Raw genomic sequence first — 18,027 nt, forward strand, 5'->3', positions numbered from 1 at the left:
TAATATTATTACAATAGTACTGCCAAAATGTGTGACGGGTGCATACAGGAAAAGTACCATAAAATTTGCAAGAAGTGGTGGAATTTTTAAAACTGTAGCTATTGGTAATAATTTTGTTATCTATTGTTTTGTCAGACAATCTTGAGAACTAATATTGTAAAAAGTAATATATTTAAATCATCAGCCATTGGTTCTGTCAAAATAGATCTTCCTGTTATATCGTCATTTCTGGAGGTCTTAGAATCGAGCTTTTATACCTTTATGTTATTATGACCATGTAATGCATAAATTATTAAGCACAAATTGTATGGTGTAAAAAAACTGTCAAGCAGAAAATGAAAAAAAAGGGGGGGGGGAAGAAAAATGTTTTAAAAAAAATTAGAATGTGATAAAATTACACTTGTATTTATTTCCTGCATTTAGTTTCTTAGGTACTTAAGTTTTAACACAGTCACTTCGTTGCAGATTGGTAATGTTTTGCAGATGAAAAGTAAAAGGTGGTGGATTTTGATACTTTTATTAAAAAGATTCCCAAGTTATCGATATTTATCATAAGTCGGCAAACATCAACATTTGAAGTGGACATGCTTTAACAATTTAAAATGTAAATTTTAATTGTTAACTAAGGAGTATATGATAGGTTAAAAATATAACGCACTTACCTTTTTCATAAAATATAATTTTTTTTTTCACTCCTCTTCAGGATCTCTAAAACCAGAAATGCTGGAACCATCACAAAGGAAAACAAACGAAGAAAGAAAATTACTGATGATTAAAATTCAATAAAATATAAAGAAATGAATAAAAATTTAATAAATTATTAAATTAATGATAAACATTTAAATAAAATATGGGTCCTCGTCTTACATGCTAATTGAATTTGGTATATATTTATTTATATTTCTTTTTTTATTAAACCTATTTGATTCTTCTTTTCACATTTCGAAATTTAGGTTCATTCCAAATAAAATTCGCTCATTTTTCATGATTTATTTGTAAAATTTATGTTTCTAAATAATTTTTATAAATTTTTTTGAAAAAAATTTTGAATTATTACCTATAAAATTTTCACTATCATCTTAAAGTAGATGTATTTCTAAGCATACCTGCAAAAAAACAGTTTTTTATTCAAAATTTCCCAACATATACAGGAATGTCCATATTGACACGTTTTGAAATTTGGGCATATTTGTTATAAGCAATAATAATGCATAATGTGGTTTACACACTTTGTTAAAATTATTTGAAAATATGAACGATGACCCTCTTTTTTTTCCACCTACGTACAAGGGGGAAAAAAGGAAAGGATAATAGGTTGTTATAAATTGAGAAGTTTGCCAAGTGAATTATTCTTGGCATAAACTGAAAAAATGCACGAAGTTAAATTTTTAAATTTTTCCATAAATTCCTCACCAAAAATTACAAAATTTAATATTTGTGCATAATTTGAGTCATAGAATTAAAATATGAGAAAAAATTGGTATTTTATTTCAGAAAAAGTCCCATTTTATGTTAAAATACCTTTCTTAGAACAATGCTATACAGTCAAAAGTCTTTAATCCAGACGTCCATAATCCGGAATGATCTATAATCCGGACCTCAAAGCTACAAACTTTCTGCGCATGCACATAATACCTTTACATATGCAGATATGCATCTACGCATGCGCATAATACGTTTACACATGCGCATTTAATGTATAACAGATGGTATAAGTTAAGCTAAAATTATCTAATTATCTATTTCAGTTAATGTTGCAGATTGCGTTGTTCCTTAATCTTCTAATTGGATCCACTAATTATTTTTTGCAGACTGTTAGAGCAATTTTATAACAGTAAGCTTGAACTTTCGATTATGTCAAAAAGAATTTTTGATTGTGGTGCTACCAAAAGATCTACAAAGCGAAAGCATGTTTCGATTCCATCAAACAAAAAGTGCAATTGCTGCAAAAAATGGATAAAGGCATATCCTTTGATTCTCTTACAATTCCAAAATATGTTTATCAATTTCACGCTGCTCTGTGTGTGGGGGGGGGGGTCACGCTGCACGCAATAAACTGGAAGTTGATCTGTCAGCACTATCCTTATCTTCAGGGCAGATGTTTTTATTTTATTCAGCTTATAATTCCTTACTAAATGTAGTATTTCATCTCGATGTACTCCATCTTTGATATGATTTAAATCAAATTCCTCATCATTAGAAATATCACGAATATACATCAAATAGTTTTCTGGTTGCAATTTTCTAATTTCAACTATGCGTAATGTATGCTTTACGCATGCGCGCATTGAAAGAAATGTTCAATAAAGTAAACAAATAAATATTAAGCTTTTTTTTTATTTTTTATTTATTTATTTATTTATTTTTTATTTGTAAATTTTGATACCCTTTAGATCATAATTGCTCTTTATCTCATAAATTACAGTTTCATATTTTTAATTTTATAATTTCTGCATGCCACCTTACCAGATTTAAACTGATGATCTATAATCTGGAAAAACCGATAATCCGGAATCGCTGAAGTCCCGACGAATCCGGATTAAAGACTTTTGACTGTATATAAATCTAATGTACATCCTAAGTCACAATTTCAAGACATAGAAAACGCAAGTTAAATTTTCACAGTCGGTCCAGTAAGAGATATAGAACTGTCCCCCCCCTTTTTTTTTGCAAGGTGTACATAAAAATACTCAACCTCCTTATCATGCTTAAACATCTTACCCGGCTATAGTGCACTAGAAGTTATAGTAGGATTATCAGATCGTAGACACCATGTTAAAACAGAGTAATAATTTCTTCTTTATTTCATACAGGATGCTGTTAGTGCACTTGCCCCATCGAAGTCACATTGATGTTTGTTTAAAATCGCTGACATCTGCCACTTTTTTTCCTAATATTGAAATATTTGATACTATACAAATTTTCATCAGGGCAAAAACAGTATACACGTTTTAGCATTCATGAAATTAATTATCAGGACTTGTATTCCTTTTTATCTGCTTTGGAAACAAGATGTGTCCTGAATAGGAACAGGGAGCTTACTCAAGCTCTGTTCAAATATGTGTGAAATGGACACCAGCAGGAAGGGTTGACTTTACCCTTTATTCTCTATAAGATTACAGGTGCTCCCGCACTTTGGGATGCGGAGACCAACCACTTGTGGTCTGAACATAAAAATATAAAACTACTAACTAAAATTTTAAATAAGAGTTAACTTTGAATTAGTTTACAAATGCCTAACTCTAAGACTGGCCTTTTAAATTATTACGAATGTAGTACACAACCTGCTGAAACTCCAATATGTTTTAAAATATCAAGAGGACTAAACCTCTGGCCTTAAAGGCAAACAGCAGGTGATTGAAAACTCGCGTGTAATGCAGTGGCAAGGTGGCTCACTTCCTCTCTCTCTCTCTCTAACTCTTGGCAAAAAGCCACAACTGAAATACTTGGGCGTTAGCAAGTACAATTTGCATAAACAAGTTAACACATTTAATTCTCGCCAGAAGTGGAAAATAAGAAGGGATAGTAAAGTTTTAAAATAAAATAAACACTAGTAAAACTTAAGATCCTTACAGAATGGCCATAATGCTTAAATTAACTTAAAATGAAAGTATGACCATAATGCTTTGTGTGAATTCGTTTTCTATGTCACTTGATGAGAGATAGTATGGTCAAAGCCTTGGTACAACAAAAGCCGAACTACTCTAGCATTCAACTAAGTGGAAGCTCAGGTAACTGGAATATTTTAGAAACTCCACCCCATCTGAAAAAATAACCAAATAAGGTATTTTTTAAAGCTATTGCAAATCACAGAAAGGACATTGTGATTGTGTCACCAAACAGTGTGATTTAACTCCAGTAATGCATAAACACGAATTCACAGCACAATCATTGCCTTGGTTTTATTGGATATTCAAACGCCATAAAATTGCGAATGGAAACAGTCCTAAGAGGACAGAGGTAGGGTCTTTGTAAATGGGAGCCAACACATCCCATCATTTTTAACTTGAAGACTTGGGGGGTAACCTGAAGACTCAGATGGGGTGGAGTTTCTAAAATATTCCAGTTACCTGAGCTTCCACTTAGTTGAATGCTAGAGTAGTTCGGCTTTTGTTGTACCAAGGCTTTGACCATACTATCTCTCATCAAGTGACGTAGAAAACGAATTCACACAAAGCATTATGGTCATACTTTCATTTTAAGTTAATTTAAGCATTATGGCCATTCTGTAAGGATCTTAAGTTTTACTAGTGTTTATTCTCATTTCCATGAAAAGTCTTGGAATCAGATGTGCATTTTTGTACTGTTTTTTAACCATGCCTCTTGCTTAAAGTGTTAACAAAAAATTTAATACAGAGAAAACTTAACTGTTATAATATTAATTTAGGAGAGAAAAAAAAAAGATTACACTTTTCTTTGAAAAATATATGTAGAATTTATTCAAATACTGGTTACATGTACATTTATTTTTAACCCCTGCCTACTAAAGGACATGCACTTTGTTGCACAGAGCATTTTTAACAGACAAATCTAGAAATGTTTAAAACTTCAAGCTTGATACTAAGAAACATTTTCTCAACCTGGTTGATATATTTGTAATAAATAATTACTAAATTAGAAATAGCTTTTATTTTGTTTACTTATTAATATTTCTTCTGTTTGTTAAAACATGTTATTACTCTTTTTTAGTGTATGATAGGTTTTTCCTGTATCTGATAGATGTTGAATTAGTTTTAAACCCTAACAGACGTAAAGCGAATTATTACTTTGTCTGAAATTAACTATAAAGTCTTGGAAAAGTTTAGAATATTTTTTTTTATTTAAACATAAACTTTGAACTCAAATGCAAGTTCATATACTAGCAAAGTCAACCATAACTCATGGAGATGAAAATAAAGTAACAATCATATTTTGATTTAAAACATAGACTAGTAGTCAAAGACTATACAATTTTAAGTTTAATCTAAGCTAGCTCAGCAAATTCAAGTGTTGGTAGCGATAATGCAAAGCCAAATAATTACAAACTTATCAGAGCTTCTAAAAACTATTGTAATGTGCATGCAGAAATGCAGTCTGTCATACAATCAAAAACCTCAGCTTAAATACTTCTCTAACTGATTTGCATTCTGTTGAGGAAGCAGAAAGGAGAAATTATAGTTAAGGCTGAAATTATAAATACCTAGTTATTTCAATTTTTTTCAAATAATAACCTTATAATATTATCAACTGCAGTTTACTGTAAAGGACTTGGGTATAAAAACCAATTAAATGTACAATGTTTACTTGAAATTCATATAAATTGAATTTTAAATTGTTTAATGTTATGCACATGGAGACTGCACAACATTTCCTATTTATGGTATGTTATAAATTTTAGTTTCGACTTTTGATATTCAAATTGATAGCAAATACGATGGCATTTTATAATTTTAGACCAGAAACTTCTTTCTTCATTTATTTTGCTTTTTGAGTTCCATATTTTATAACACTTAACTATCCAGAATTTGGTATTTGAGCTTTCTGTATAGTGCACCTTTTTTCGTAAGTAGCATAATGTTATGGAATTGTTTTAAATATTTGTTTGAAATGATTTTAAATAGTGAAAATACCAGAACAAATACAGGACAATAAACTTTTGTAACTTTATGGAGAATTTAACTATCAAATAATGCTCAATAAGTGAAATTTTTATGTTTATTACTTCCAAGAAATGTTTGGTTAATTCTTTTACCAAAAAGTTTGTTTAAACCAAAATTCAAGTTTTAAATTAAGAGTATACAGTATCAAAATTAGGAAATGACAAACTTATAAAGGTAATAAAGATCTCTAATTATACAGCTTCCTCTGTTTTTTTTTTTTTTTTTTTTTTGTATTTTTACAATTTATAAATAGTATTACCATTTAGAAATTTCATTTTCCTCTAAGAAATAAAAATTATTATTGGAAATATCAGAAGTCACTTGAATCAATCAAAGGAGTAGTATTAAAAATTATAGAATTTCAGTAATGTATGCAACCAAATAAAAAAAAACAACCTTCTTCTTATCTTACTTAAGGCACCTTAAAATTAAAACATTTCTTAAAAAGAAAGCAATAATGTATGTTAAGAAAAAGGTGAATTTAGGCCTTTAAACAGAACTGAAATTGCAGTAAATATCTGAGATTTTTTTGGACACATGCGATCACAACATCATCTAGAGGAATGTCATAATTTGATTACCAAAATCAGCTCCAATAATTTCACTATACCGTCCAGTACACTGTAAGCCAATCGTTGGTCATAGACATATACTTCCAATTACAAACATGTTTTAAATGACAAAAATATTCCTGTTTTGGCACTTTCAAAGTTTAAAAAAAAAAAAAAAAAAAAAAAAAAAAAATTTTGGACAAATAATGAAATCTAACTTTTAATGCACTTTCCAAGTTTCTATATTTATTTGGTAAAGTTTTATGCTCATTATGAAAAAATAAAAATACAAGATGTTCTGTACAAAAATTGACTGGGATACTTATTTTCAAAAATCTTCGGTTTTTGATGGTATTATCAACTTACCTTGAGGAATCGGTTAATTAAGTTAGAACAATTCAAAGAAATAAGTTTAAATGAAGTGCAGCAAAAAATATATTTAATTTAATAGGCATATAAGAAAGTCATGTAGTGTCCACATCATATTTTTTTTTTTTTCTTCAATAACTGTCACACACGAGTTCAGTCCATATCTCTATGTCTGTAAGTATTGTATTTGCAGCAAATAAGCAGTTGAAGTGTATTCTCAAGCCACGTAAAATTGCTTCGAGGGCTGGGTTCAGCCCATGATTCACTAGTTTGAGAGTACTGCACTATGAGATCTTAACTCAGAAAATGCATTAAAAACCTTTAAAGATATTTTATGATGCCATTGTTTTATCTTATTGCATCGTAATTGACATGTATAAAGTACAGAAACGTTTTGTTTCTAGAATTTTTTCTGACCATTCATTGAATCTCAGGTGTAAAATATACAGATAACCTTTATGCCATATTATAGTTTATTAATTATCCTAATGCTATATTTATGTGCTACCAATTGCAGTTACTTTAATTTTGATTTAAATCTTTTTACAGGAGAGTTACAAAAAGAGATTGGACCTGAAATTCGAAATTTATCACAAATTGTCTTTAGACAGGTACATTCATTTAATCTTTTTATATTGTAAACAAACTATAAATATGTATATATTTTAATTTTAATTTTTACAAAGTGAATTTATGTTCTTAAACTCTGTGGTTTCTCTAAGGCTCCGCATAATTTTAGAGGGTCTTAAAAGGCCTTACATGTTAGTACAACCACCTTATTAGAAGTCATCAAGTTTCCAGAATATTGCTAAACTCTGGCAACCATGCACATAATAATTCTGTTTTAACCCTCTGAGCAGTCAGGGTTTTCGCTAAGAACGCACAAATTTCCCCAAACTACTATGAGCACAAATTATTTTTTGGTTTTAATGTAAAAACTCTCCTGGTATTTCATACCTGAATTTGTTTTCTTTTGGTATATTGCCTTAATTTCTTTGAAATATTTTAATATGTACGTATATATACGTTCCTCCATATACTATCACAAAAAATATTCTAAGCTATATATATACGGCTTTGCCACTTAGAGGGTTAATGAGCATCATTGGCATTTTTGTCTATGTCCTTTTTCATGCATTCCAGATTCCAAAGGCTTTTATATATAAATTATGTTATTTTTTGTTTTAAATTCAGTTTTCTAATATGCACTATTGTGGTTTGCCTGCAATAAAGGAAGTTCCTGTAAATGTTCTCCAGGAATATGTATTTTCCTGCACAAACGATCACTAAGAAATTTTTCAGAATAACAGAAATTAAAACTGGCAAATAAGTAGATTTATTATTAATAAATCTACTTATTTGCCAGTTTTGGATAAATACATATTTCAAATGTAAAATGTGCATATAACAATAAATAATGTTTTTGCAAATATTAGTTACCATTCTTCTTCTGTAAAACATTATGTGCATATAACAATAAATAGTGTTTTTACAAATATTAGTTACCATTCTTCTTCTGTAAAAAATTGCCGTACTTAAATAAAGTGGTTACATTAACATGCATATACTCTTTAATATGAATATGCATGTGAAGTAAGAATTTACACCTCTCAGACATAAGCAGAAAACCAAGGGTGAAAATTCTGAATAGCATTCACATCATTTAACTTTTTTTTTAACTTGCAAATACATATTAAAGAAAAATAAGTTCTATTTGAACTTAAATTGAATTAAAAATTATATTTTTATGAAATTTTCTACTATGTCATTCTTTTTTTTTTTTTTTTTTTTTTTTTCTGTATGTTTTAAAAATACTTTTTTAAATAAGCCCTTTTCCCTAGATAAATTTTTCAAAAAAATTAAAAGAATTTGCTTTCTAATATCAGTATTGTCAACTGCAAGATTTCATCTGATATGGAACTTGCAACAATAAGACTCTTTGACTAAGCCCACCAGTGGCCGATTGGTAACGTCGCTGAAAACTGGTAGCTTGGTTCCAATCAAAACGAATGGGCTGGCTGCATGGCCTTTTCATGGTTTTCCCCATGTGTAATGTGTATACGAACCAGTTTCCCTTAGAAAGTCCTCCATGAAGGCATCCCTCCTCTTGGACAACCCTTGAATGCTTTACCATAATCAAATAAACCAAACCAACCTATGGCCTAAACTGTTAGAAAAGTTCCATAGGTGAGGAAATAAAATAGTAGGAATCTTATTTAAAACTTTAGCCTTAGTTTTCTTGCTTATGATTGAAAAATGTACATTGGTACTTCATGTTAAGGTTCTATATCGTAATTCAGAATTTGGACAAAATCGGTGAGTTCAAGAACATGTGCTTTGCTCCGCGTCAACTTTTTCAATAAATGTCTTATTATTTATTTTTGCTAGGATGAAATTATTGAAATATTGCTTAAGTATTTAAAAAAAGAAGGCAGCTTAGCTTTGGATGCTGTATTGGAGTAAGTATATATATTTATCTATTTATTTTTGTTTGGTTTTTTTAAGTCAACACTGAATATATCTAAAAAATTTCATTGATTTCTTTTCTCAATATGCTATTTTATTTTGAATTTATTATGCAGAAAGATTTTGAAGCACTTTCTGATAATTTGGAAATCCATAAATAATATTAAGGGCCCTTCATGTGTTTTATACTGTATTATTAATTTGAAAACTTATAATGCTTTTCATTTTCTTTTACTTATTCACTATTATTATCACCATCAGTAAATACTGCTTGCTATAGCACTGATACCGATCTTAAATACCATTACTAGTTCTGCTTTGGTTTTGTAGCAGGATTCAAGATCTTCCTGCAAATATGATTTGTTTCTGTTTTTCAAAAAATTAGAAAGCATTAATAAAGTTATCACGTAGACAAATATTTTAACCAAATTGAAACATATATAAGTAAAATCGAAGACCTACCGTTTCTTAGATTACAATGGATGTGCAAAATAATGTGAAATAAAGTGCTACTGAATTGTGAACTGTTGACAGAGATGCTTGACTATGCAAAGTAATTCTTAGATCCAAACCTTGGAAAGAAAATGCCATCTTTTTGAAGCTGCCTTCTAGAATTTCTAAGAGCAATGTAGATAGGAATAAGGATAGTAAAAATCCTAACCGATGAAGTCTAATCCTTAATTCTATCTACCATTCATTCTGACTAGCATTTTACTGTCTCAGGTAAATTTTGAATGTCAAATTCAATAAATAATTGACGCATTTGTTGCAGTGATATGCAGTGGCTTCAAGCAAAGAGGATTAGGAAATGTTGGTTTTGAATATGAATTGAATCAAGAACAATATTGTTTAATGTGCTTGTTAGGTGTAAAACTCAGGACTGGGCAGTTCATTTCGTAAACATGTATGCACCTACAAAAAGTGTTCTTGCTTATATGGTGGGAATGATCTGTCATATCCTTCTTGGGGAAAGTGAAACCATCAATTTAGATTGTTGTACTGCTGAACTCCATGAAATGCATCGCAAACATTTCTGCAGATTTCTAGCAATTGTTAATAGACATGATGTTTTTCTGAGAGACCAGATTTTACCTCAGTCTCTCAGTAGATCACCCAATCTCTCAGTGTTTAATTTTTAACATATATTAAAGAAAATGTTTCCCAGCAATAAATAAAATTTACTGAATTAATGAAACTTAAATAAGGCAAATTTAATTCTTCTACTTCTAATGATTTTCAAACTATTCTCTTACTAAATTTTATTTCATCTGAATTGTACTTTTTTCTTTTTGCATTTTATTTGATCTTATTAAATTTCATTTGATCTAAGTCATCTTAATTAATATATGATAATTACTAAGTTTATCCTCACAAATACTTTGTACATTAATTATGAATTTTATTTTGTGATATTTAAAAATGTTGTAATAATTAAAAGCTTTATTTCACTCGTTGGGATTTTCTCAGTAGAAGTGTAAGAAAATTCAAAAATTAATTGTCTAGAAATATAAAATTTAGCCTATCTAATTAAACACTAATATATTGTACATCAGAATTGTATCATAAATACCTCAGTAACCAGAATCATGCATTATAAGTTGAATTAAAGTCAGTTTGAAGTTCTTTTGAAATGCTATAGCTGCACAGCATGAAAACCTAGTTTCTCCCAGTTTTTAAGATTTCATAATTGGCAGCTATGATGTTACAATGACAATACTCACCTACATTTCATGCAAATAATAACACATTATGTAATATATTTGTAATTATTTTACTTAATTATTCATATGCTGTGATTTCTCAAAATTTCCGTAAATTAAAATTTTGTCTCAAATACTTACCTTTTTCCTAGGTTGACTGTCGCTTTAGCAAGAGACCTGCAATATGACTTCTATCCTCATTTTCCTAAATTTTTCTCTGCCATCACCTTGCATCTGTCTACAAAAGATACAGAACTTTTGGAAAAACTGTTTACATGTTTGGCCTATCTTTTCAAATTTTTATGGAGGTATATGGTGAAAGATATGAAGAATGTGTATAGGTAACATTTATTTTTTTCATAACAAAATGAGTAAACAATCAAATATATTTACTTACCCAGTGCAGTAGATATGAAGGATATTTTGATTCTTTTTAGTATCACCTTATCTATTTTCTGTCATTATGAAAAAAAATACTAGTACTGCATATTTTCTTTAAAAAGTGTTCTTGTTAATTTTGAGATTATTACTGTATGTCACTGTTGAAGAACATTTAAACCCTGTAGTTTTTTTGCTCTTTCTCATATGTTTCACTAGAAAGAATTAAATTATTTGAATAAAAATTTGATATTCCAACTTTTATGCAAGTAATGCAGGGTTATTTGGTAAAATGTTTACTTAAAACTAAAAATATTATTCATTTTTTAACAAACTTAGAAATATTCCCTTTATAAATGCATGTATTTAATATACATGTATTGCATAAAATTTTTGTAAGTTGAATAGTTGTTTAAAGACATAAAAGAAAAATAATGTTTAAAGACATTAAATATTAATAAAATATGAAAATAATAGCCATTAAATATGAAATAATTAAAACAAGTACGAAATAACCAGGTATTAACTTGGTCGAAATTTTTGAAGAAATATTAATAAAATTTTCATGTTGTATGTGATCTTTAATTTTATTAAAGGCAGATTATTATTAACTTTTTTGATTAACTTGTTTGTTCTTTAGGTTATTTTCGTCTTTGTTAAGTGATTCAAATAGGGAACACATTAGGATATTTGCTGTTGAAAGTTTTGCTTTTCTTATAAGGAAGGTGAGCGTAATTATATCCAGTATTATTTTTCTATTTTAAATCTGTAAAAACAGGCATAAAAATGACTTGAAAAAATTCTTGCAGGTGCAAGATAAAGAAGACCTGTTTAGTTTCATATTTAAAGAACTGCAGTTAAAACCTGAGGTATTTATTAATCTCCTATTCCTAAGTATTCTTTTTTTTTTTTTTTTTTTTTTTTTTTTTAAGTTTTTAAGTTTTTAAAATAATTTTGTAAAGTTCACTAAATTGCATAATATTGTTATGAGAGATTTCTAATATATTTTATGTCATAAATATTTAATTTCTAAAATTCTTTCTTTTTTACCAAGCATTTTAAAAGTAATTTGTTATTGAAAAGTGAAAAATTGTTTTTTTCTAGTTATAATTTTATTTTCTATTTTTTTAATTTAATTAATTAATTTAATTTTCTAATTTTTTCTATTTATAGTATTGCTTGAATTAGCTTCTGATTTTAATTTGATGTTAAAATTATTAATTTTATATATGTATATAATTTTTTTTATTTCCTTTTGATGCTAACTTATATAAGTAATAAAAATTAATAGATGGATTTTTCCATTCTTCCTCTTTCTTTTTTAAAATTGTAGCTTTCAAGTAAAATTACTTATAGGAAAAATAGTTTCTTAATTACAAATAAGCGAATGATGTTAAAAATATTATAATTTTATCCATTTTTTTGTTATTTACTCGATATATCGGTATACCAACTGATACTTAGTTTCATTTTATTAGCATTTTTAGGAAAGAGATTACAGTCTTATATGCATCATTCTTTCTCTTTTTAATGTATTTTCCTTATTTGATTTTTTTTTTTTTTTTTTTTTTTTTTTTTTTTTGCAGCATTCAGTAGGAGTTGGCCAGCTCTTTTTTGAAGTAGTCAAAGGTGTGAAGGAGCAGTTTCACAGTTGCACAGAAAATGTGTGTTTTTAAATTTTTAATTCCTAGAACATAAAAAAACTGTAATTATTTTTCTTCATTTGTATGCATATAAATTGTATAAAAATAGTAAAGTTATTGTTTATTAAATATATTAACATTTTAATTTTGTTTTTGTGAAAAAATGTAAATAGGTACTTTATATTCTGCATTTAAATTAGTTTTATATGTTAATGTGTATTATCTTAGATCATCCAGAGCAAAGAAAAGATTTTGATTTTCATGCACAAAAATAATGTAGCAGTATTAATCTCCCCTCCCTTATATATAAGGCAATTATTGATTTGTATTGCTACAATGTATTAAAAAAGCTTCCCCCCCTTTTTTTTTTTTTTTTTTTTTTTTTGGTGTCACTGTTTCAAAGTTAGAATAATCTTTTGTTCATTTCCTAGGTTGATATCTATAATAAATCATGGGAAGTACACAGACAAACAAATATTTTTTTTATCTGGCATACACAGAATGAGATAAATATTGTTAAACCAAATTTATTCTTTTAGATAAAGAGGTTAGGACAATCAATACATAAAATTCTCAGTTAAAGCAATGTATATGAATAACGATATGGCATAGCCAGAATAAATTGAACAAATTTAGTCACACGTAAAAAGATCCTTGGTGGATCTATCGATAAAATCACTTATGAATTATGAGATCTCATAAAAAGTTTGCACACCATCCCTGGTGTATTTTTGTTTTTAACTTACAGACGTCGGTATAGAACCATTTCAGACTCCTAAATTCTCTCAATGATTGTTAAGAGCTTTTTTCTAGTTGCATGACTGGACAAGATTTGCCTTCTGTTTTCTTCCTGGACGTGGCCTTTCACATCATCAGCTTCTTCATATTTTGCCTGGTTATTATGATCTGGATTTGTTACTTTTTCAGATCGAGAATTTGTAGATTTGAGAAATGTTCACTCATCATCTTTCTCAAATTTTGTTTTGGATAAAATATATTATTCAGAGATTGCTTAAACTGAAAATGTTTAGACCCTTTAAGCAGTTAACAGCAGATATATTTAGACAGTTGTATTGTACAGAAACAGGAACAACTCGTACTGTAAACATTTGGGCTGAGAGAAAATGGAAAACAGAATAAATTGCAGTACTGATTAAATCTATTTTAACTTACTTCAAAAGTTCATTTAATTATACAGCTAATGAAAACATTGAACATCCTTCAGCTCTTACAGCCTAGCTGTGGACACTAAAATATTATTTATTTTCATTACGCAAAAATATATGTGAAGTTTGAGGTCAAAAAATCACTTTGAAGACTCTATTGGTAAAGAATATGGGAATAACTTATGGAGTAATTGGACAACTGGCTAAAATTCCTTATATTCCGTGGAGCATTCTGTTCTTTCTAGCAGTTCCTCATCTACATCATCTGCTCGTATGCATGCATCTGACACCTAAAGGTTTAAGTGAGAAACCACTGTCTGCATCAAAATGTCTTGCTGATCATAATGAACTTTAAATTGTTAGGAAAGAAAAATATAAATGCTGCATCACCCCCCCCCCAAAAAAAGGAAGGAAGCTAAACAATTATTTGCAAAATGTTGAGTAACCAAAAAAGTTAATAACTATGGGAAATGATGTAGTAAAAACAAATTCATTTTTAGTAAATTATTTATTTATTTTTTTTTTTTTTTGCTTTGCTAATGAAATTATTTGAAGATATTTTTTATAACTATTTATATATGTGTATGTATCACATTAATATTCTGAGTAATTTGAAACCTTGCTGGATTTTACTGTACAGTAATTTTTAGGATATCTGAATGGGGGTCGCAATCAACCCTGTTCCTCTTTCGGGTCCTTTATTTCTTCCAGAATCTCCTTTCTTTTCTTATTTACCACCATCCAAAAGATTATATCTTCCCCCCCCCCAAACCTTTCTCTTCATTAGCCGAAGTCCCCTGGCACCAGGATTTCACTGCACTTTTCATTCGTCACCCTATTCCCCCATCTCAAAGTGAGTAGAAAAGTGGCAAGAAATGGCTGTCAAATAACTTAACAAGTATGTGATAAGAGGGACCTTTATTTTCGCTTCATGTCTTTTAAGAAATGTGGCTAGAAGAGGAGCGACTATTGCTGTCGTAAAGTACATACTAAATATGGTGAGGTTTCATATGCCTCACACAAATGACATCACTCTATATTCATCATTCGTACATAGCAGTTTTCATCATATCATAGCAGTTTTCATATATTAACCAATATACATATGCACAAGTCTTATTAAATGACTTAAGGGTTTATTTGTCTCAAAACATCAGCACAGCAAACATAGAGGGCAAAATTATTAGGAAGAATGTCATTTTATACTCAGTCCTTATTTTGTTCAAGCTTATGTTAAATTTAGAAATTAAGCTAAAATGAAGGGAAAAAATTATTTAAAAATGTAAAAGAATAGCAATTAAATTTTGTGTGCTCATATACAGCCATGAATTATAATTTTAACAGTTGCTCTCAAACTTGACTACTTAATCTGTGTCTTTTTACCTAAACATTTTGGATCTCATAGATACAAGGAAGAATAAATAAAAAATTTGTAAATAAAGAATTAGAAAAGAGTATAGTTCATCTGTAAATGTGTAGAGATTGAAAAAGATGCAGAACGAGATAAACAAAATGAGGTCATTAAGAAAGGAAAACTGGTGGTCTTAAACATTTTCTTGCATATGCTAATGGTCTAGTTACAGAATTTAACAGATATGACAATAATAGAAACAATGTGATTTTTTAAGAGCAGCTTAAATGATGTAGTAATTCCTAATTGCCAAGTTCTTCATGAAAGACAAACAATGACATTAAAAAAAGTCTGCTAATTCTTCCTTCAGCAAGGTGCAACCAGACCTTTGTGGGTAATTCAGTCTTCTAATAACTCAGAGGATTTATACCTTTTACTTCGTCTTTGACATCCTGCTATTGAATGAGCCACACACAGACATAGCTTCACACCAGCAATATCTTTTTTTAAGAACTATGCAATGATTCTGTAAGAGTTACAGGCCACATTCTAGTTTGGCTATAAATACTGTATTTAAGAATATGCAGAAATACTTTTGTTTTCTTTTAAAACCATATTGACCTAATTATGCACAGTTTAACATTGGAAAGTGTATTGGAATTATTGAAAAGAAAGCACATTTAATAAGTTTTGCCTCTCAGTGTCTACGTTTATGCATTTAATTATTTTTCTCAAATCTAAAACAGTTTTGCATATCAGATCAGGGTTCGTACAGTACTTAAAAGTCCTTATTTTTGGCAAAAATCAGCAGAACGTCCTTAATTTTAATCATCTGAAATTTCTGTCTGTTTTTATGACTGGTATTTTGAGTGTGAATTAGCATTTTGGAGGAATATTTTTGGCAATTCACTGACATAATGGTTATCTTCTGAATAGGTTCATGGGTTATAATTTGTTTCTATTTCTAATATAAATGATGGGATACTCGAGTTTCTAAGCAAGAAGTGAAACATAAGCATTTTGAAATTCATTTTTTCTAATAATAAAGAGCTCTAATAATAAACAACTTTTCACTTTTGGATCAGTGAATTCTTTTATTAAATGGTTATACATTTGGTTACTTATCAACATTTTGGCGATTTTAACATCAGTTTCTATAGAAATTTTTAATTCCGAGATCTCAGAATTTTTCGACGATTTTTTTTAAAACATTGTAACATTGATAAATTTCATTAAAATAATGGTAATATATTGAAATTATATTTAAAAAATAACATTAAAATAAACATTTTTATTTTTTGCTGTCGTATTATAAAGTTTCATTTTGGCAACTTATTATACATAATTTTGAATCTGAAAAATAAACAAAATATAATGCTATAAAGCATAATTTACGAAACAGCTCTTAGCAAAAGCAAAATTAGCTATGTAATTAACTAAAAATGTCTTCTTTTTAATTTTTTCATAGTAAGCGTTTTTCCCATGTAATTGTCTCAGAATATTCAAAATTCTCAGAAAATGCATCAGTTTTCTCTATAAAATTAATTTTACACTTTTTCCCTCTTTTTTTTTTTTCCCCAAAATATTTCTGGCTTTTTACTGTTACAGAGTTGGTAGAGATAATTTTTCTTAAGTATTTTAGACATTGCAGCTTGGAAAGTTTAGAAGGATTTGAAGACAAGATTTATAGACCCATGATTCTAGAAGATTCGAGAAATGTGTGACAAAAGGAAAAATATCTCCACGGTATCAACACGTAATGGATGTATTTTACAGAAAGTTTGCAGTGAATTTCTTACTTTCTAGAGAAAGTCTGGAAGAACAATGAAAAAATAATATTTTACTGTTTTACTCCTGATGCTAGAATCATTTTCTTAACATGTTTATCTTCCCTTTATTTTCTCTACTTTTTACTAGACTTTTCACTACTTTTCACTATGGAAAATATCAAAAGTGCTTCTAATCTTATCACTTGGGCAGGCAGTACAGAAAGTGTTTTTTTTTTATTAATAAAGAAATTAAAAACTTACAATTTAAAAGATTCATCTAATATGACTTAATGCATCATACACAGAGCGGGCACTAGGCATTTTCCCACCTGATGCAATGTCTGTGAATCCTAAAATATCTGTGTGATCGCTGTGGATCTAGTGCACTTTTAAATTCTGCTTCCAATGCCTGCTCTAAATTCTAAAAGTTTTGCCATTTCTAGATTTTGTTCTGTTTGTCACTAAATTCTAAAAATTCTGCCACACCAGCTCTGTAACCAGCCTTTACCTTATACATTTCATATTTCTTCTGAATATTCATATAACTAAAGAAATAAAATTAACCACTTTTTCTATATATTCTAAATGCATTTAGTGTGTTTTAAAATAACAAAAATCCTTAATTAAGTCCCAAAATTCTAAAATGAAAAAGAAACGTGTTGAAGAAAGAAACTGGATACATAAAGAAAATTATTCTTCAAAAATATGTGAAGATATTATTATGTAAATTACCTAATTGTTTATGATTTCAGCCTTTACTATAATTTCCCATTTCTATTTTGTCAAATGATAGAGTTACTGAGCCAGATTAAATTAAAATTAAATTGTATAATCTTTGACCACTAGTCCACATTATTTGAATTTGACTGTTCTTGTTTAATTATGTCACCGTGAGCTGTAATTGATTTTGTTAGCATCAGAACATGCCTTTATGTCCTAAGTTCTTTTTAAATAAGAGGCTTATTTAAACCTTTGTCTGATATTGTAGTTACTTT

General features: G+C 28.7%; 1 protein-coding gene across 1 annotated transcript in view; it reads left to right on the forward strand.

The window, feature by feature from the left end:
• The window catches only part of LOC118185793 (small subunit processome component 20 homolog), a 219,401-nt gene that overhangs the window by 3,413 nt on the left and 197,961 nt on the right, over positions 1-18,027 (forward strand). The window contains exons 3-8 of the mRNA XM_085821737.1: positions 7,109-7,170; positions 8,948-9,018; positions 10,878-11,066; positions 11,744-11,828; positions 11,913-11,972; positions 12,690-12,767. Of these exons, the coding sequence (XP_085677863.1) occupies positions 7,109-7,170; positions 8,948-9,018; positions 10,878-11,066; positions 11,744-11,828; positions 11,913-11,972; positions 12,690-12,767 (545 nt within the window). The remainder of the gene's footprint in view (positions 1-7,108; positions 7,171-8,947; positions 9,019-10,877; positions 11,067-11,743; positions 11,829-11,912; positions 11,973-12,689; positions 12,768-18,027) is intronic.

The sequence above is a fragment of the Stegodyphus dumicola genome, chromosome 8, assembly GCF_044657685.1.
Source record: "Stegodyphus dumicola isolate Sdum_Otavi_A_Nest chromosome 8, ASM4465768v1".
Classification (NCBI taxonomy): domain Eukaryota; kingdom Metazoa; phylum Arthropoda; class Arachnida; order Araneae; family Eresidae; genus Stegodyphus; species Stegodyphus dumicola.